We start from the raw sequence: 22,489 nt of genomic DNA on the forward strand, positions 1-22,489 counted from the left end.
ATAACAAGGCATATATGTGCAGCCATCAATCAGCAGCTAGCTCCCAGTAATGCATTGCTGCGCCTAAGCTTACTTAGTTATATGCTTTTCAACAAAGGATAAAAAGAGATTCAAGCAAATTAGATTAAATAAATAAATTGGAAAGTTGCTTAAAATTGCCTGCTCTATCTGAATCATGAAAACAGAATTTATGCTTACCTGATAAATTACTTTCTCCAACGGTGTGTCCGGTCCACGGCGTCATCCTTACTTGTGGGATATTCTCTTCCCCAACAGGAAATGGCAAAGAGCCCAGCAAAGCTGGTCACATGATCCCTCCTAGGCTCCGCCTTCCCCAGTCATTCGACCGACGTAAAGGAGGAATATGCATAGGAGAAATCATATGATACCGTGGTGACTGTAGTTAGAGAAAATAATTCATCAGACCTGATTAAAAAACCAGGGCGGGCCGTGGACCGGACACACCGTTGGAGAAAGTAATTTATCAGGGAAGCATAAATTCTGTTTTCTCCAACATAGGTGTGTCCGGTCCACGGCGTCATCCTTACTTGTGGGAACCAATACCAAAGCTTTAGGACACGGATGATGGGAGGGAGCAAATCAGGTCACCTAGATGGAAGGCACCACGGCTTGCAAAACCTTTCTCCCAAAAATAGCCTCAGAAGAAGCAAAAGTATCAAATTTGTAAAATTTGGTAAAAGCGTGCAGTGAAGACCAAGTCGCTGCCTTACATATCTGATCAACAGAAGCCTCGTTCTTGAAGGCCCATGTGGAAGCCACAGCCCTAGTGGAATGAGCTGTGATTCTTTCAGGAGGCTGCCGTCCGGCAGTCTCATAAGCCAATCGGATGATGCTTTTAAGCCAAAAGGAGAGAGAGGTAGAAGTTGCTTTTTGACCTCTCCTTTTACCCGAATAAACAACAAACAAGGAAGATGTTTGTCTGAAATCCTTTGTAGCCTCTAAATAGAATTTTAGAGCACGAACTACATCCAAATTGTGCAACAAACGTTCCTTCTTTGAAACTGGATTCGGACACAAAGAAGGCACAACTATCTCCTGGTTAATATTTTTGTTAGAAACAACTTTCGGAAGAAAACCAGGTTTAGTACGCAAAACCACCTTATCTGCATGGAACACCAGATAAGGAGGAGAACACTGCAGAGCAGATAACTCAGAAACTCTTCTAGCAGAAGAAATTGCAACCAAAAACAAAACTTTCCAAGATAATAACTTAATATCTACGGAATGTAAGGGTTCAAACGGAACCCCTTGAAGAACTGAAAGAACTAAATTGAGACTCCAAGGAGGAGTCAAAGGTTTGTAAACAGGCTTGATTCTAACCAGAGCCTGAACAAAAGCTTGAACATCTGGCACAGCCGCCAGCTTTTTGTGAAGTAAAACAGATAAAGCAGAAATCTGTCCCTTCAAAGAACTTGCAGATAATCCTTTCTCCAAACCCTCTTGTAGAAAGAATAGAATCTTAGGAATTTTTATCTTGTTCCATGGGAATCCTTTCGATTCGCACCAACAGATATATTTTTTCCATACTTTATGGTAAATTTTTCTAGTTACAGGCTTTCTATCCTGAATAAGAGTATCAATGACAGAATCTGAGAACCCACGCTTTGATAAAATCAAGCGTTCAATCTCCAAGCAGTCAGTTGGAGTGAGGCCAGATTCGGATGTTCGAACGGACCTTGAACAAGAAGGTCCCGTCTCAAAGGTAGCTTCCATGGTGGAGCCGATGACATATTCACCAGGTCTGCATACCAAGTTCTGCGTGGCCACGCAGGAGCTATCAAGATCACCGAAGCCCTCTCCTGATTGATCCTGGCTACCAGCCTGGGAATGAGAGGAAACGGTGGGAATACATAAGCTAGGTTGAAGGTCCAGGGCGCTACTAGTGCATCTACTAGAGTCGCCTTGGGATCCCTGGATCTGGACCCGTAGCAAGGAACCTTCCATGTCTGGAATGCCCCATAATTGAGTTATGTGGGCAAAGATTTCCGGATGGAGTTCCCATTCCCCCGGATGAAATGTCTGACAACTCAGAAAATCCGCTTCCCAATTTTCCACTCCTGGGATGTGGATTGCAGACAAGTGGCAGGAGTGAATCTCCGCCCATTGAATTACTTTGGTCACTTCTTCCATCGCCAGGGAACTCCTTGTTCCCCCCTGATGGTTGATATATGCAACAGTCGTCATGTTGTCTGATTGAAACCTTATGAATTTGGCCTTTGCTAGTTGAGGCCAAGCCTTGAGAACATTGAATATCGCTCTCAGTTCCAGAATGTTTATCGGGAGAAGAGATTCTTCCCGAGACCATAGACCCTGAGCTTTCAGGGGTTTCCAGACCGCGCCCCAGCCCACCAGACTGGCGTCGGTCGTGACAATGACCCACTCTGGTCAGCGGAAGCTCATCCCTTGAGACAGGTTGTCCAGGGTCAGCCACCAACGGAGTGAATCTCTGGTCCTCTGATCTACTTGGATCGTCGGGGACAAGTCTGTATAATCCCCATTCCACTGTCTGAGCATGCACAGTTGTAATGGTCTTAGATGAATTCGCGCAAAAGGAACTATGTCCATTGCCGCAACCATCAAACCTATTACTTCCATGCACTGCGCTATGGAAGGAAGAAGAACAGAATGAAGTACTTGACAAGAGCTTAGAAGTTTTGATTTTCTGGCCTCTGTCAGAAAAATCTTCATTTCTAAGGAGTCTATTATTGTTCCCAAGAAGGGAACTCTTGTTGACGGGAATAGAGAACTTTTTTCTACGTTCACTTTCCACCCGTGACATCTGAGAAAGGCTAGGACAATGTCCGTATGAGCCTTTGCTTGTGGCAGAGACGACGCTTGAATCAGTATGTCGTCCAAGTAAGGTACTACTGCAATGCCCCTTGGCCTTAGCACCGCTAGAAGGGACCCTAGTACCTTTGTGAAAATTCTTGGAGCAGTGGCTAATCCGAATGGAAGTGCCACAAACTGGTAATGCTTGTCCAGAAAGGCGAACCTTAGGAACCGATGATGTTCCTTGTGGATAGGAATATGTAGATACGCATCCTTTAAATCCACCGTGGTCATGAATTGACCTTCCTGGATGGTAGGAAGAATTGTCCGAATGGTTTCCATTTTGAACGATGGAACCCTGAGAAATTTGTTTAGGATCTTGAGATCCAAAATTGGCCTGAATGTTCCTTCTTTTTTGGGAACTATGAACAGATTGGAGTAAAACCCCATCCCTTGTTCTCCTAATGGAACAGGATGAATCACTCCCATTTTTAACAGGTCTTCTACACAATGTAAGAATGCCTGTCTTTTTATTTGGTCTGAAGACAATTGAGATCTGTGGAACCTTCCCCTTGGGGGTAGTTCCTTGAATTCCAGGAGATAACCTTGAGAAACTATTTCTAGCGCCCAAGGATCCTGAACATCTCTTGCCCAAGCCTGAGCGAAGAGAGAGAGTCTGCCCCCCACCAGATCCGGTCCCGGATCGGGGGCCAGCATCTCATGCTGTCTTAGTAGCGGTAGCAGGCTTCTTGGCCTGCTTACCTTTGTTCCAGCCTTGCATCGGTCTCCAGGCTGGCTTGGTTTGAGAAGAATTACCCTCTTGCTTAGAGGATGTAGAATTTGAGGCTGGTCCGTTTCTACGAAAGGGACGAAAATTTGTTTTATTTTTAGCCTTAAAAGACCTATCCTGAGGAGGGGCGTGGCCCTTTCCCCCAGTGATGTCTGAAATAATCTCTTTCAAGTCAGGGCCAAACAGCGTTTTCCCCTTGAAAGGGATGTTAAGCAATTTGTTCTTGGAGGACACATCCGCTGACCAAGACTTTAGCCAAAGCGCTCTGCGCGCCACAATAGCAAAACCTGAATTTTTCGCCGCTAATCTAGCTAATTGCAAAGTGGCGTCTAAGGTAAAAGAGTTAGCCAATTTAAGTGCTTGAACTCTGTCCATAACCTCCTCATAAGAAGATGCTTTATTGAGCGACTTTTCTAGTTCTTCGAACCAGAAACACGCTGCTGTAGTGACAGGAACAATGCATGAAATTGGTTGTAGAAGGTAACCTTGCTGAACAAACATCTTTTTAAGCAAACCCTCTAATTTTTTATCCATAGGATCTTTGAAAGCACAACTATCTTCTATAGGGATAGTAGTGCGTTTGTTTAGAGTAGAAACCGCCCCCTCGACCTTGGGGACTGTCTGCCATAAGTCCTTCCTGGGGTCGACCATAGGAAATAATTTCTTAAATATAGGGGGAGGGACAAAAAGTATGCCGGGCCTTTCCCATTCTTTATTTACAATGTCCGCCACCCGCTTGGGTATAGGAAAAGCTTCGGGGGGCACCGGGACCTCTAGGAACTTGTCCATCTTACATAATTTCTCTGGAATGACCAAATTGTCACAATCATCCAGAGTAGATAACACCTCCTTAAGCAGAGCGCAGAGATGTTCCAATTTAAATTTGAATGTAATAACGTCAGGTTTAGCTTGTTGAGAAATTTTTCCTGAATCTGAAATTTCTCCCTCAGACAAAACCTCCCTGGCCCCTTCAGACTGGTGTAAGGGCATGTCAGAACCATTATCATCAGCGTCCTCATGCTCTTCAGTATCTAAAACAGAGCAGTCGCGCTTTCGCTGATAAGTGGGCATTTTGGCTAAAATGTTTTTAATAGAATTATCCATTACAGCCGTTAATTGTTGCATAGTAAGGAGGATTGGCGCACTAGATGAACTAGGGACCTCCTGAGTGGGCAAGACTGGTGTAGACATAGAAGGAGATGATGCAGTACCATGCTTACTCCCCTCACTTAAGGAATCATTTTGGGCAACATTATTATCAGTGGCATCATTGTCCCTACTTTGTTTGTCACATTCATCACATATATTTAAATGGAGAGGAACCTTGGCTTCCGAACATACAGAACATCGTCTATCTGATGGTTCAGACATGTTAATAGGCATAAACTTGATAACAAAGCACAAAAAACGTTTTAAAATAAAACCGTTACTGTCACTTTAAATTTTAAACTGAACACACTTTATTACTGAATATGTGCAAAAGTATGAAGGAATTGTTCAAAATTCACCAAAATTTCACCACAGTGTCTTAAAGCCTTAAAAGTATTGCACACCAAATTTGAAAGCTTTAACTCTTAAAATAACGGAACCGGAGCCGTTTTTACATTTAACCCCTATACAGTCCCTGGTATCTGCTTTGCTGAGACCCAACCAAGCCCAGAGGGGAATACGATACCAAATGACGCCTTCAATAAGCTTTTTCAGTGGATCTGAGCTCCTCACACATGCATCTGCATGCCTTGCTTCTCAAAAACAACTGCGCATTAGTGGCGCGAAAATGAGGCTCTGCCTATGACTAGAAAAGGCCTCCAGTGAAAAAGGTGTCCAATACAGTGCCTGCCGTTTTTTTAACAGAATTTCCAAGATTAAAATAACTCTTCAAAGTTATAAACCATTAAATATGCTTATAAAGTAATCGTTTTAGCCCAGAAAAATGTCTACCAGTCTTTAAAGCCCTTGTGAAGCCCTTTATTCTTATATTTAAAACTAAGAAAATGGCTTACCGGATCCCATAGGGAAAATGACAGCTTCCAGCATTACCAAGTCTTGTTAGAAATGTGTCATACCTCAAGCAGCAAAAGTCTGCTCACTGTTTCCCCCAACTGAAGTTAATTCATCTCAACAGTCCTGTGTGGAAACAGCCATCGATTTTAGTAACGGTTGCTAAAATCATTTTCCTCTTACAAACAGAAATCTTCATCTCTTTTCTGTTTCAGAGTAAATAGTACATACCAGCACTATTTTAAAATAACAAACTCTTGATTGAAGAATAAAAACTACATTTAAACACCAAAAAACTCTTAGCCATCTCCGTGGAGATGTTGCCTGTGCAACGGCAAAGAGAATGACTGGGGAAGGCGGAGCCTAGGAGGGATCATGTGACCAGCTTTGCTGGGCTCTTTGCCATTTCCTGTTGGGGAAGAGAATATCTCACCAGTAAGGATGACGCCGTGGACCGGACACACCTATGTTGGAGAAAGTTTAATTTTGACCTTTCCCTTTAATCTTCCAGTTGCTAAAAAAAAATATATAGTATTTGTATTGTTTCAAATTAGTTTCTTTGTAAATTGATTTTGTATCAAGGCCGACCCAGACTCACCCTTTTCAAATCAAATTGTATTGCACAGTGGTCTTGTAGTAACGTAATGCTTTGGTAAAAGTGTTTATTAAATTCTCAAATTCTAAGAAACCTTTGAGATATAGGATTTTATTTAGAGGTCACTCTAAGCTATTTAGAAGATTGAATCACCACCCTCTGTAGCAGTGAAAGTAACTGGTTTTGAGGTTTGTGCTATAGAAATTCAAGAACATATTTGGAGTTACAGGTGAATTAATTTAAGATCATGTCTTAAAATTCATCTTGTCCACAAATGTAATGTAATGTATTTAAAGTTTTAATTATAGCTGACCCTTTGTAACCCATTTATTGCTCTTTCAAATGATAAAAGCAGTATGCTAACTGGCTGACTAGGGTGGAGGTAACAAAAAATGACCTTTATAGGGTAGTAGGCCGTTTGGATTTTTTTTAATTATTATTCCTTGATTCATAATTCATTTTAAAACATCATTTCTATTTGACTTCATAGATATTATGGTAATTACTAGGGTTAAGTATATTTACGGTTTAAAAATATGTAATGTATAGCTAGGCCCTGCAATATAACAAATTCCCATGTAAGAACTGATTGTACCACCTAGTGTTAGCTGACAGTGTGACACACAGATCATTGCCACAGTAAATATAGTATATGAATTTCTACAAACCACATTCACTCAGCTATGAATACCAAACCAAAGTTAATATAGTTTATAATGCAAAGGAAACATACAGTTCAGCACGCGTGGTATTGAGGGTGCAGGCTAACGGGACTTACTGCCAATATTCCTCCAATCCAGAATCACAGAAAGGCAGAGCAGCACTTCAACAATACATTTTATTAGTATAAAAAGTACATAACAGAGTGTTTTGGTATTACTCCCTTAGTCATGCTTTTTCACTATCATTTAACATACACATATTTATACCATGTGGGGGGGCAGTACAAATTTACATCAAATCATTAACCCCTTCATCGGGTTTATTCTTTTGTTAAAACCACTTGGAGCCCCCTACTGGTGTGTCTAAAAATTACAAATTGCCTCCAAACAATTATCCACAACAGGGTAAAAAAAAAACATTTTGGCCGTGCACGGATTGTTAGAAGTCACAAGTGATCCCAAAGGAACATACAGTCCAGCACATGTGGTATTTAGGGTGCAGGCTACATAAGGCCCAGACTCTATAGACTTCCACTTCTCCACGCTGTATATTGTATGTGTCTGACTGAGGAGTTGATCTTGTAAGAGCTGACATGCAAAAGACAGACAGTTGGGTGAGATCTTGTAAATGTTTGTCTGAATCTGTGCAGTAACAAAAGTACTTCCTTGTACCAAGTTGACAATTGTAGACATCTAGCTATATTGATATTTACCTGCCTAACTGGCTCTCTATATGTCTATCTGACTATCATATTTGCTTTGAGCAGTACTATTTCTAAAATTTGCTCACCATCCATCCAAGTGAGGAAAAAAATCAAATGTGACCCGTCATATGAAAAGGTTTAGCATGATGTTGATAAAAAAAAATGCAAATATTACAGCAAATGTAATGAATTAAATAAGCACAATAGATTTCCTTTCTTTGCAAGTAACAATTTTCATTCCCCTTATACCCATTCAAATGTATTCCGTAAACTTTTATATTTTTGCACCTGGACTGTTTCTTATTGAAAGAGCACTTCTGTTTTCTCATTTATGCAGGTGGTAGAATTGAAGCTGGGTGGAAAAGATATTCCTGTAACAAGCGCTAACAGGATCGCGTACATCCATCTTGTAGCGGACTATAGGCTAAACAAGCAGATCAGACAGCACTGCCTAGCATTCAGGCAAGGGCTTGCAAATGTGGTCAACTTAGAATGGCTTAGGATGTTTGATCAGCAAGAAATACAGGTATATTTCCTGTTGGATTTATTTCAGTACTGTTCAGTGGATGTTTATGCAAAGGCAAACTTTATCACTGACAACTAAATCCACATCCCCAGTGGGGTTATTGTTAGAGCATGTTATTGTGTTACCTTTTGTTGGTATTTACAAAAAATAGCTCATTTATATTCAATAAAATAGAGAAATGCTATCTGTAATCTTTCAAATATTTCCCAGTAACGGGTTATTTAAGAGAAAAATGTATTTTATCGCTCACAAGAAAATACATCCTAACAAAAGTTGGTATTTTTGATTTCTTATCATCCTGTTGAGGAAGATAGTTAAAGGGACATAATACTCATATGCTAAATCACTTGAAACTGATGCAGTATAACTGTAAAAAGCTGACAGGAAAATATCACCTGAGCATCTCTATGTAAAAAAGGAAGATATTTTACCTCACAATTTCCTCAGCTCAGCAGAGTAAGTTCAGTGTAAAAAAGTTATACTCAGCTGTTCCCAGCTGCAGGTAAGAAAATTAAAAAAATTAAGAAATGAACAGCAGCCAATCAGCATCAGCAGTGCTGAGGTCATGAACTCTTACTGTGATCTCATGAGATTTGACTTAACTCTCATGAGATTTCATAGTAAGCTTCCTTTACCTGATTGGTGAAATAATATGAGAGTGCACGAAGCTCATCCTTTCAGTTGTCCCAGGACAGACACACTAAAATGCTGCTTAGAAATCCTTTACAATGGGAGGTGGCTACTGAGGAACTTTTGAGGTAAAATATATTTCTTTTTTACATAGAGATGTTCAGGTGATATTTTCTAATCAGCTTTTTACAGCTATGCTGCATCACTTTCAAGTGTTTAAAAATGTGGGTATTATGGCCCTTTAAAGGGACAGTCTACTTGAAAATGTTTATTGTTTAAAAAGATAGACAATTCCTTTATTACCCATTCCCTAGTTTTCAATAACCAACACGGTTATAGTAATATACTTTTTACCTTAATTATTACCTTGTATCTAAGCCTCTGCAGACTACCCCCTTATCGCAGTTCTTTTGACAGACATGCATTTTAACCAATCAGTGCTGACTCATAAATAACTCCACGGGAGTAAGTACAACGTTATATTTTTTATATATATATATATCACATATGAACTAGCTCTGTCTGAATGTGAAAAACTGTCAAAATGCACTGAGATAAGAGGCAACCTTCAAGGACTTTTAAAATTAGCATTTGAGCCTACATAAGTTTAGCTTTCAAAAAAGAATACTAAGAGAACAAAGCAAAATGTAAATTGGAAAGTTGTTTAAAATTACATGCCCTATCTGAATCACAAAAGTTTAATTTTGACTAGACTGCTCTTTTAATGTATTTCACTGATGTATCCAGTATTAACATTATCTTACTGAGACTAATGTAATAACATTAGGTTAGAATGCTACATTTGTGCTGCAGTACGCCTTTACAAATACCAGCCTTTTGTTTTATTGGAAGAGTCTCCATAAAAAATATCTGCAAATAAATTATAGGTTCACTAAACACTCCAAAGAAGCAAAAATCTAAGATTAATCCATCCATATAATTAATTTTGTAGATCTCAAATGTATTTTCTGTTTGATCACTGCTTATAATATACTTAAAAATAAGTGTATTTTGCTCATTTGCACTCTAAATAGAACTCCACTCTACTCTATAGCAAGGGTTTCTAGTCTATGGGGCCCTATCAGTCTTATTCAAAACTTCAAAAGGAAAATAACAAATGAACTGTTTTAAGAAACTGAATAAAGGAGGTGTATTTTCCACTTCCAAATATTGCTCGTGCATGCGATCCTAATTGGCTTCAGACATGTTCCTGAATTTGTAAATAACCATCTGACCATATGTCAAGTGTAGAAACATTCTAATAAAGAATATAGAACAGTAGTCTAGATAAGCAAAATCAATTAAATCACTACTTTTATGTAAACAATAAATATGTAGTCAAATTTGACCATTTAAATGGTGTAAATGTTAACAGCAAAACAAAATGTTTTAAAACTTTTTGCCTTTAGGTCTTGATTTCTGGTGCACAGATTCCGATCTGCCTTGAAGACCTGAAGGCATTCACTAACTATTCAGGTATGTATTAGCAGGGCTCGAAGTGGTCACTACAGTTAACCAGTCAGGGCAGAGCCAGATTTATAATAAGGCAGAGTAGTCATGCGCCTACAGGCACCCTCCTTAGAGGGGAGCCTGTCTCGGACTATTATAAATACTGGTCATAAAATACTGGTTAAAGGGACATAAAATCCCAAAAATGTTTCAGACAACCTTAACTAATAACAGCACTGTGCATGAGCGGCGTTTTATTAAATTAGCCCAAATTTTTTTGTGTGTATACTGGCCCTTTAAGTTGCCATGGGTATTACGCATGTGTGGAATTCGGCTTCGCTTCGCATGCGCAATGCTTGCAACGACCTTAACAAAAATGGTCACAGTGCTTTTATTTAACGGCCGTGCCATCTTTGTTCAAGGGTCATGAAACCTCAAATTTTTATTTTATGATTCAGATAGAGAATACAATTTTAAACAACTTTCTAATTTGCTTCTATTATCTAATTTGTTTCATTCTCTTGGTATCATTTGTTGAAGGAGCAGCAATGCACTACTGGTTTCTAAGTGAACACATGGGTGAACCAATGACAATCAGTATAGAAATGCAACCACCAATCAGCAGCTAGAACCTAGGTTCTTTGCTGCTCCTAAGCTTGCCTAGATAGACCTTTCAGCAAAGGATAACAAGGTAAGAAAGCAAATTAAATAATAGAAGTAAATTGAAAAGTTGTTTAAAATTGTATTCTCTATCTGAATCATGAAAGAAAAAGTGTAGGTTTCATGTCCCTTAAAGGTCACCAGCACATCGATGAGCAGGGTGTGCGTGGGGCCTACAGGCACCTGGGCTGTAAATCCAACCCTGAGTCAGGGGGAATAATTTCAAGCCAAGAGAGAAATACCACTCAATCTAATTTATTTCTAGACAACTAGTGAAATAGTAATATCAAATTTGTTTCAAAGTATGAAACTAAACTGTTCCTAAATTAGAATTACAAATATATCTTTAGGAGTTTGAGTGTGTATCTCCTGTATGTTTATAAACAACTACAACCAACTTGTTTTTGTGCAAAACTAATAACCCCTACTTTTAATATTGTGTCATCCTCTCTTTAGGGGACATTCTGGTCAAAAGTGAAATGCGCGTAGATGAATTACATCTGTGTATAGAACATATTTATAATATATATATATATATATATATATATTGACAAAAATACTTCTAATAAGTTATCACTGTTTAGTGTTAGCATTTTGAAATATAGCTAGAGGTTAATAGAATGGAGCGGTCCAGCATGCTCCTAAAGAATGAGTCCTAAGTCAGAATGAGTCTTTTAATTTAAACAGACCTACTTTCACTACTACCTTTAGCCCACAATTCAGTGAAATTTGTGGTATTATAGAGAAACACTTTGCAGTGCTTATGGGTGATCAGAGTCTCAAAAACATTGTGGAGGAGGGCTGCAATTTTGTCCCTAAAAGAGGTCGAACCATTGGTAACATCTTAGCCCCCAGCGTGCTTAAGAAACCATAAATGAGTGGGAGTAGCTGGCTTTCAGTAAAAGGTCATTTTAAATGCCATTTCACGGCCTGTATTGCTTGTAGCCACACATATGTGACCAATCGTTTTCAGTCCAGGGTCACACAAAGGGTGTTTCTTCTCTCTAATTGCACAAACTGTAGAACCACATATGTTATATATGTAGCAGAGTGCACTGAGTGTAACAAACAATATGTGGGGTGTACGACCCGTGAGGTGAGGTTCCGGATCAGAGAACACCTGAACAATATCGAAAAAGATATAGATGTCTCTGATCTGGTCCATCACTTCATAACAATACATCATAAAGTGGTCAAAACTTTTAGATGGCAAGTTATTGAATTCATCAGAAATACTCAGCGAGGGGGAGATAGAACTGCTAAACTATTACACAGGGAGGCATTTTGGATTTTCACCCTGCGGACAAGACGTCCACAAGGATTTAATGCCACAGGGGATATAATTAATCATTGGCAGTTCTAAAGTACCATAGTATTCTTTTCTCTTTTCTTTTTTCTCCCTTCTCTTTGTCTTTTTCTCTTTCTTTTTCTTTTTTTCTCTCTCTTTCCTTCTCTTTCTCTGTTTCTAAGTGCACTAAACAGTGCCACACTTGGTGGATAGGGTGTATAGAACATTTATTATTCAACTAATAGAGGCTAACTTGGCTAACACCATTCCATATAGCGAAGGCATTTAGTTCATTAGGTCACTTTTTTACGGTTTAGAACCAGTTTAGTATATAAACATATATGTACTTTAATATGTTAGCACTGGGGACCACACTATACATAAAGCTAGCAAGCCTATTACTAGCAGTGGAGAATTAAATTTATTCTAGGAGGTAACTAATATATAATAAGGCTTTCCTTCCTTTTATGTGCTACGAAGTACTGTTAGCAGTGCTATTCTAGGGATAAGTAGGTTTATCGCCCTGGATCCTAATTATAGGCATAAGCAGTTACTAATGTTTCTTAACTTATCTAAACCTGTATTTAAATTATGAAGTGTCCGTATTCTAGATGGAACTTTTTACCTTAGCTAGTGGTTTATTATGATTATTTAATCCCCCAGTGTTACTAGAATAGTATCTTTCAGTCTGTATATATGTATACATTTTGTCATGTCTGAATAGCACACAATGTCCATAAACAGCTGTTAATCCTTGATTACTAATTTCTTTGTGACTATATAAGGGTTAACACCGGATGTAGCTGCATGGTCTATGATTAAGGCATTTCTAGCCGAAACGCGTAAGACCGGCTACGGCTTGATCTGATGGCACTTGCTATTTTTATCTTTTTTATGTAGATTTATTGTTTTGTACCTGATGTCTAATAAAGAAGTTTATGCTTTCAAGATGGTTCGCTGGATTTCCATTATTTGATGCCAGATATTATCAGTGCACCAACATTTTAAAGGGACATAAAACCCCAAAAATTTATTTCATGATTCAGGTAGAGCATGCAATTTATACACATTTTCAGTTTACTCAGTTATCTAATTTGCTTATTTTTTTTGGTATCCTTTGTTGAAAAGTATACATAGGTAAGCTCAGGAGCAGCAATGCACTACAGGGATCTAGTTGCTGATTGGTGACCGCATATATAGGCCTCTTTTCATTGGTTTACCTGTGTTCAGCTAGCTCCCAGTAGTGGATTTATGCTGCTTAAAAAAGGATACAAAGAAAATGAAGCAAATTTGATAAAATAAGTATATTGGAAAGTTGTTTAAAAAAGTTATATCTGAATCATGAATGAAAAAATGGTTCTATGTTCCTTTTAAATACTGTAGCTGCTCAGAGTACCAAAGGGGCTTGTTTCATGTCAGCAATTATGTAAATTAAATCACCACCAGGTGGTACAAGCACCTTAGGCTTTCTGGGTAAATGCTTTGTTTAAAATTGTGCACAAAGCATACATAAGTACACTCTTGAAACATCTATAGCATTTACTAGAAGCATTTTTTCTAATTCATATGTCTAAAGTAAAAAAAAATCTATTCAAAACTGAAATGCACCTGTGTGTATTGCAATTTCTTTCATATAAGAGGCAAGAGTCTATGAGCTAGTGACGTATGGTATATACATTCCTACCAGGAGGGGGCAAAGTTTTTCAAACCTCAAAATGCCAATAATACACCTCCCACCACACACATACCACAGTTTTACAAACTTTGCCTCCCTGTGGAGGTGGTGAAGCAAGTTGTGCTTGATTTTATTCTGTGAAAGGCGCTTCTAAGCATTTTGAAGCCCAATTCCTCTCAGAGTACAGTGCTTGTCAGAGGGATGTGAAGGGAGTATTGCATGTTTCACCCATGGGAAATCCTTTCAAAGGCTCTTTGTAATCGGTCACAGGGATTCATTCCTTGCCTCCCTTTTCAACATTATACTCCTCTACCATTACCTCTGCTGATATGTTTCAGTACTGGTTTGGCTGTCTGCTATATGCGCATGGGTGTCTCTGGTAAGTATGTTTCATTTTTTAAGACACTCTCAGCTATGTTTGGCGCTTTATGTTATAAAGTTTTAAATATATGTATTTGATTATGTTTGCCAAGAGTCAGGTCTTTGTATATTTCCCTTTTCTGCAGACTGTTTCAGTATGGAATTTATGTTTGGGAAGATTATTTATAATTTTTTTGCTTACCTGGGGTTCCAGGTTCTTTCAAATTTGACTTTGTTTCCAAATTTTCGTGGGCAAACTAGGCTCGCGGGGACGCAAAATGCCGTTTTTTATGGCGTCGTCCTTGGCGCGAAAAAAAATTGGCCGTGAAATTGCGTCTGTGACGTAAGTTTTGTCATTTCCTGCGTCTTTCTGGACACAAGTTGTTTGGGTGCAAAGTCACGCTTATTATGACGTGAGTTACGTCATTTCCTTATGTTAGCTTTGGTGGCAAAAAAATTTTAACTTCCTTTTTGCATCATGCTTCATACTTGGCGCTAAAAAAAACGTTTTTGTATATTAGCCCTCTTTAATGCTTCTCGTTCTCTTTATATTAAGAGCTATGATGCTTATTTTTATTTATTTTTTTGCATCTTACTTTAGCATAAGCATTTTTTCCCCATTCCTGAAACTGCTATATGAGGAAATTGGATATTTTGTTTAAATTTTGTTTTTTTCTTTTTTACATTTTGCAAGATGTCTCATTCTGATCCTGCCTCTGATGTTGCTGTAGAAACCATACTGCCTGAACACAGTTCTACCAAAGCTAGGCGTGTCTCTTGTAAATTAACTGATGTTATTTCTTTAGCCCAATTATGTGGCATCTGTCATGATAAGCTTTTGCATGCTGATAATGTTTCTATTAGTACTAATACATCGTCTGTTGTTCCTTCAACATCTAAAGTACCTGATTTTCCTGCAGATGTAAAGAATTATATTGCTGCAGCTATAGATAAGGCTATGTCTGCTATTCCACCTTCAAATAAACGTAAAAGGTCTTTAAAAAAAATTCTCATAATTCTGATGAAATTCATATTGACCGACAGCATACTAAAATATCTTCTGCTAAAGAGGATTCTTCTGGTTCAGAAGATCCTGATTCAGATTCTGAAATTGACCAATCGATTATTTTGGTTCTTTATTGAAGGAAGTTCTGGTTACTTTGGGTATTGAAGATTCTAGTCCTCTTGATAATAAAGCCAGTAAACGTTTAAATATTGTTTTTAAACCTTTTAAGGTTGCACCTGATGTTTTTCCTGTTCCAGATGCTGTTTCTGATATGATTTCTAAAGAATGGTCTAAGCCTGGTTCTTCTTTCAATCCTTCTTCTAGGTTTAAGAAGTCGTATCCTTTACCTGTGGCTAATTTAGAGTTTTTGGAAAAAGTTCCTAAGGTTGATGGAGCTATTTTCACTCTTGCCAAAGGTACTATTATTCCTATGGAAGATAGTACTTCCTTTAAGGATCCTTTAGATAGGACGATTGAATATTATCTTAGAAGAGCATATTTATATTCTGGCTATATTCTTAGACCTGCTATTTCTATGGCTGATGTGGCTGCTGCTTCAACTTTTTAGTTGGATAGTTTAGCATTATTCTTCTGCTTCAACATGCTAATCATTTCATTTCATTTGTGATGCTATATTTGACATTATTAAAATCGATGTTAAATCTATGTCTTTAGCTATTTTAGCCAGAAGAGCTTTATGGCTTAAATCTTGGAATGCTGACAGATTACTATCTCTATCTTTCCAGGGTAAGAATGTATTTGGTTCTCAATTGGATTCTATTTGTTTTACTATTACTGGAGGGAAGGGAGTTTTTTTACCTCCAGATAAAAAAATCTAAGGGTAAATTTTAAGGCTCCTAATCGTTTTCGTTCCTTTCGTCAGAATAAGGAACAAAATCCTACTCCTTCCCCTAAGGCCTCTGGTTCCAATTGGAAACCATCTTCAAATTGGAATAAAACCAAGCCTTATGAAAGACCAAATCCAGCCCTCAAGACTGCATGAATGTGCGCCCCTCAATCCAGTTCAGCTGGTGGGGGGCAAATTGAAATTGTTTAAGGAAATTTGGTCAGGTTCTTTTTAGAATCATTGGATTCAGAATATTGTGTCTCAAGGGTATTGAATAGGTTTCAGAATAAGGCCTCACATGAGAAGATTCTTTCTCATGTTCCAACAAATCCTGTGAAAGCTCAAGCTTTTCTGAAATCTGTTTCAGATCTAGAGCTTTCAGGGGTAATTATTCCAGTTCTTCTACAGGAACAGGGTTTGGGGTTTTATTCAAATATATTCATTGTCCCAAAGAAAGAGAATTCTTTCAGACAAGTTCTGGATCTGAAACTTTTAAATCGTTTTGTAAGAGTCCCAACTTTCAAGATGGTGACTATAAGGACTACTCTGCCTTTTGTTCAGCAAAGGCATTTTATGTCCACAATAGGCTTACAGGATTCAGCAAAGGCATTTTATGTCCACAATAGACTTACAGGATGCTTATCTTCATATTCCAATTCATCCACACCACTATCGGTTTCTCAGATTCTCTTTTCTAGACAAGCATTACCAGTTTGTTGCTCTTCCATTTGGCCTAGCAACAGCTCCAAGAATCTTTTTTCGAAGATTCTCGGTGCCTTTCTATCTGTAATCAGAGAGCAGGATATTGTGGTGTTTCCTTATTTGGACGATATCTTGGTACTAGCTCAGTCTTTTCATTTAGCAGAATCTCACACAAAACAACTAGTGTGGTTTCTTCAAAGGCATGGTTGGAGGATCAATTTATAAAAAGAGTTTCTTGATTCTTCAAACAAAGGTTACCTTTTTTAGGTTTCCAGATAGATTCAGTGTCCATGACTCTTTAACAGAGAAGAGGCAAATGAAATTGGTTTTAGCTTGTCTAAATCTTCAGTCTTGATTATTCCCTTCAGTGGCTATGTACATGGAAGTTTTAGGTCTTATGACTACAGCATCGGACGCGATCCCCTTTCCTCTTTTTCATATGAGACCTCTGCAGTTTTACATGCTGAATGGTCCAGGGATTATACTCTATCACAATTGATATACTTAAATCCCAACATTCAACTCTCTCTGTCTTGGTGGTTAGACCATCATCAGATTATTCAAGGGGCCTCATTTGTTCGTCCTTCCTGGAGGACGAACAGGGTTCTGCATTGCCTCACAGGTTCTAGTATGCGGATCTTGTCCGGATGTCCAATTGCCAGCCTTGGCCACTTCCTTTAAGGCCAGACCTTCTGTCTCAAGGGCCGTTTTTCCATCAGAATCTCAAATCTCTAAATTTAATGGTATGGAAATTGAATGCTTATTTCTTAGTCATAGAGGTTTCTCTGACTCAGTAACTGACACTATGTTACAGGCTCGTAAGTCTGTTTCGAGGAATATTTATTATCGGGTTTGGAAAAGACCTATATTTCATGGTGCTCCTCTCATAAATTTTCTTGGCATTCTTTTAGAATTCCTCGGATTTTACAGTTTCTTTAGGATGTTTTGGATAAGGGTTTATCTGTAAATACTTTGAAGGGACAAATCTCTGCTCTTTATGTCTTATTTCATAGAAAGATTGCTAAACTTCCTGATATTCACTGTTTTGTTCAGGCTTTGGTTCATATCAAACCTGTTATTAAGTAAATTTCTCCTCCTTGGAGTCTTAATTTGGTTTTAAGGATTTTGCCGGCTCCTCCTTTTGAGCCTATGCATTCTTTGGATATTAAACTACTTTCTTGGAAAGTGTTATTTCTTTTGGCTATCTCTTCTGCTAGAAGAGTTTCTGAATTGTCGTCTCTCTTGTGAGTCTCCTTATCTGATATTTCATCAAGATAAAGCAGTTTTACTGACTTTGTTTAAATTTTTGGCTAAAGTTGTGAATTTGTTGTTCTTTCTTTGTGTCCTAATCCTAAGAATCCTCTTGAAAGATCTCTACATTCTTTGGATGTGGGTAAGAGCTTTGAAATACTATGTTGAAGCAACTAAGGATTTCAGAAAGGCTTCTAGTCTATTTGTTATTTTTTATGGTCCCAGGAAAGGTCAGAAAGCCTCTGCCATTTCTTTGGCTTTTTGGTTGAAACTTTTGATTCACAAGGCTTATTTGGAGACAGGGCAGTCTCCGCCTCAGAGATTCACAGCTCATTCTACCAGATACGTTGCCACTTCTTGGGCTTTCAAGAATGGAGCTTCAGTTGATCAGATTTGCAAAGCAGCAACTTGGTCTTCATTGCATACATTTTCTAAATTTTACCATTTTGACGTACAGGTAGCCCTCAGTTTACGCCGGGGTTAGGTTCCAGAAGGAATGGTTGTAAATCGAAACACAGTTTATAATGTAAGTCAATGGGAAGTGAGGGAGTTTGGTTCCAGTCCCCTCTCAAAATTGGCATAAGTAACACCTAATACATTATTTTTAAAGCTTTGAAATGAAGACTTTAAATGCTAAACAGCATTATAAACCTAATAAAATAACCACACAACACAGAATATATCATTAAACTAAGTTAAATGAACAAAAACATTTGCTAAACAGCATTATAAACCCAATAAAATAATCACACAACACAGAATATATAATTAAACTAAGTTAAAGGGACATTATACACTAATTTTTTCTTTGCATAAATGTTTTGTAGATGATCTATTTGTATAGCCCATAAAGTTGTTGTTGTTTTTTTTTTTTTAAATGTATAGTTTTGCTTATTTTTAAATAACATTGCTCTGGGGCGGAGCCAACCTTTGAAGCAGCCAGACGTGTTTCCAAAGAGCTCTCCACTATTAGAATTAATATTGGGGTTAAATACATCATTTCAGATCCCAAATTTGCCTGAATCTTCCCAAATATTATATAAGAGCAATTAAGGAGCAGAAGTGTTAATTTAATACCAGAATTTGGGATCTGAGCACGTCTGTGAAGCTGTGAGGTGAGGGCCGCAAGCTCACGGATCAGACATCTCTTCCTCTCCGGTGTGACTCGCCTCTTAAGGTACTCTATTGCAAGAGTCCAGATTATTTGACACTGAAATGGCAGTATACCAGGAGGTTGCCCCTCTAACTATTCTTGAATGCTTAAAGGAGTTCAAACTCAAAATGGATAGCGCATTTAAACAACGGTCTCATGAGGTGAGAGCTATTGTGACGCAGCACCATATCCCGGAGCAGGCTGCGGAGACCATTACTATGCCATCGGAGGGTAGCATACATTTATCTTTACCCTGTGACCTGATCGATTTCAAAGCCCAGCATGTACCTCACTCACCAAGCGCTGGGGAAGATTCCTTCTGCCTCTATATCGATACCACTCGGGAGGATGGGGCCGCACCCTTGACGCTAGTAGTAGTGGAAGACTGGAAGGTGACCGGTCACTATCTTTATCCGCCACGCAAGGTTGTACTAAGTCCGGTCTCTACTACACCTCACAGCCTGGGGGAAGGTATGTACGTCCAGGATGGAAACTAGACATTGGCTGTTATCAGTGATTTTATGGAGCAGCACGCCTTTTTTCAGCAACGCCTCAAAGGTATTGGCTTGACTGGAGGGGTATCCGGATTCAAGGGAGACACATTCGTCAGAAAATTGTGCCTGCTGAGGCCCAAGTCGGTAGTGATCGCTCCTTGTCAAGGGTCATACATAGCCGCGGGCATTGGGTGACAGTTTTAGTTACAATTCAAAAGCCTTATAAGCCGCTATACATTTATTATTTCGGCTACCCATATCTGTTTGCCACAAGGCTTTTGCAAAACACCTTGGGTGATAGACTTTCACTCTAATCTCTGGACCTTCTACACACGGTGACCAAAATTGGTTATTAGAATTAAGTTTTATTTTCTTGGTTTTTTTGTTTTGTTTTTTATGGACATCTTACTCTACACTTTCACCCTGGAAAATACGGACACTATGACACCAACCAGTTAAAATTACATGCAAAGGAGCTATTATGTTTATAAAACCCTATTTTATGATATTTATATCCATTGTATTTGCGCAGCTCTAAGATTGGCATAGGGTAATCTTATAAGTATGATATTAGCTAAACTTTAGGGTCATAAGCCTGACTACTGTTACATCATATTGGCCCATAGCCTAACTCTCTTATTTGTGACTCACACCACAATGTGTCCTTATATAGGTAAAATGTTCCACATGTAGTGTGTATATCTCATTATCCTAGGGCCAATTTCCCCTTGTCATTTAGAATTAACCCTGCTCAGTCCATATGTTTGCTTATTTTTTATTTTTTTCTCACAGCTTTCATTGCATTTTCCAGTTGTGTTAATTCTGTTCATACATTGCTATGTTAGGCCAGCACTCCCTCTTCTATTGTATAGTGATGGTATCTATGTTACCTAAAACTTTTATTTAGAGAAGTGCTGTTTGTGTCGATCTGAGAGAACACAGCCCCAATTTGTGTGTATTTACCTAATACCTTTTGTTACGCATATAGTCTCATCTCACTATACCCCCTATGTGCTACCAGAATACTTCTGGGATCGCTAGTATCTTAAGAATAACCTTGCTGCCACTACCTATATACTAAACAGAAAGCGAAATAAATATTTTAGCGTGGCCACTTATCCCCTTTTAGGCCACAAAATAGCATAGTGACTGCCCCACTAAATATGGCTATTTCTATCTAATGACTTTAGAGTGCCTTGTCTTTTAAGGTTTATTATGTTACATATTCACTATATATTCCAAATGTATTTGATAGTTATATATGGAACTAATACTTGTAGCTTGTTATGTATCTGTATTATCTTAATGTTTAGACTTATGCTTAGGTTTTTCTAGGGTTACACTGAGGCCTACTTGTTATTAGGGATGCTGCAGGAAAATGCTAAAGATATACATCTATTATATATACATTAGGTTCCTTAACCGTTTTTTGTGTCAAATATGTGTAATTCCCTCAGGGGCTGAGCCTGACTAACCCTTACACATTTTTGCTGCAACATTTACCAATGCTGCTTTGTATTATTGACATAGCTAATTTTTTTAGGCTACTTTGCCTTGCAATGCTTATGATTTGTATAGAATGGAGGTTACTGAATATTGAATTTCCTCTTAAAAGTATACGTTAACAATTATCCCCTGCCTATTTCCCTCACCATCTACCTTCAACTTTAGACAATTTAATTTATCATAACTACTCTTATTACTGGTCCTGCTCCATATGTTTCATGTTGAAGTGTACGTTGGATCTTCCCCAATATTGTACTATAAGACCTTTCTTAATACGCCTCCTCCCCCAGTATGCACACCATCTTAACCTAATGATATTTTTGGGAATTTAGGAGTCGTGAGCAGGACAGTATTACACATTGAACTGCTGTTCCCCTCTCTATTAAATGAATACGCAATAAGCTGTTCCATTGAAGGCTACTCCTGTAGCTATATTACATGACCCCTATTTACTCCCTGCACCTTTCTATTTTGGTATCTTATAAGGCTCCGCCCTCCCCATCCCCTTCCCCACCCCATTTAGAGCGGCTCTTGCCCGCTGAACTCCTTTTCCCCCTTCTCGCTAACTTGATCCAAAAGTGATCAAACACAACCTATCTCTCACTTGCCCTAATTTTTTCTCTTCTCATTTTTGTAGATTACGTAGCTATATGAATGGCAAGGTGGAGACTACATTTGCTTCTATAATATAAAAATGAGGTTTCATTATTCTTTGGTGGTATACTGGTTATGTACGTCTTGCAGTATAACTATATATAGATATTTGTTGTATACTTCTCTAACTATAATATTTGTAATACGAATACCAGACACAGCCTCCTGTCACATAATTATTGTTTTGATGTTCTTCCAGGGACGTACAGACTCTATACCCAGATATGCTGTATCTTTACTTCATTGTTATGTTCTTGGGTACACCATACATGTTTTTTGGTTTTTTTTATGTTGTCTGTTTATTGTCTCTGGATTAATACTTGCTGTAATCCATCTCACAACCTCAATAAAAAAATATATTAAAAAAAAAATAATAATAACATTGCTCTGATTTTCAGACTCCTAACCAAGCCCTAAAGTTTTATGTGAATACCGTCAGCTACCTCCTCCAGCTTGCTCCTGTTTGTGTAAAGGGTCTTTTCATATGCAAAAGAAGGGGGAAGGGGGAGTGTCTTATTTGCCAGTTGCAGTGGGCTTTCCAGCTACCTTTTAAACAGAGCTAAACTGAGAGCTTCTATGTAAGTTTTTAAACAGTTTTATACTGGATTTTTATATCAGTATCTGTGCATCTTATTCTTTATAGTAGTGTCTATTATATGCAGTTATATGAAAATGAGTGTATACTGTCCCTTTAAATGAACAAAAACATTTGCTAAACAGCTTTATAAACCCAATAAAATAACCAC

At 38.2% G+C, this 22,489-nt stretch overlaps 1 protein-coding gene across 2 annotated transcripts in view; it reads left to right on the forward strand.

The window, feature by feature from the left end:
* Window positions 1–22,489, forward strand: part of UBE3C (ubiquitin protein ligase E3C) — a 551,478-nt gene that overhangs the window by 489,205 nt on the left and 39,784 nt on the right. For both annotated transcript variants that reach the window (XM_053713824.1, XM_053713825.1), the window contains exons 21-22: window positions 7,880–8,068; window positions 10,108–10,174. In XM_053713824.1, the coding sequence (XP_053569799.1) occupies window positions 7,880–8,068; window positions 10,108–10,174 (256 nt within the window). The remainder of the gene's footprint in view (window positions 1–7,879; window positions 8,069–10,107; window positions 10,175–22,489) is intronic.

Source organism: Bombina bombina, chromosome 5 (assembly GCF_027579735.1).
Source record: "Bombina bombina isolate aBomBom1 chromosome 5, aBomBom1.pri, whole genome shotgun sequence".
Taxonomy (NCBI): Eukaryota; Metazoa; Chordata; class Amphibia; order Anura; family Bombinatoridae; genus Bombina; species Bombina bombina.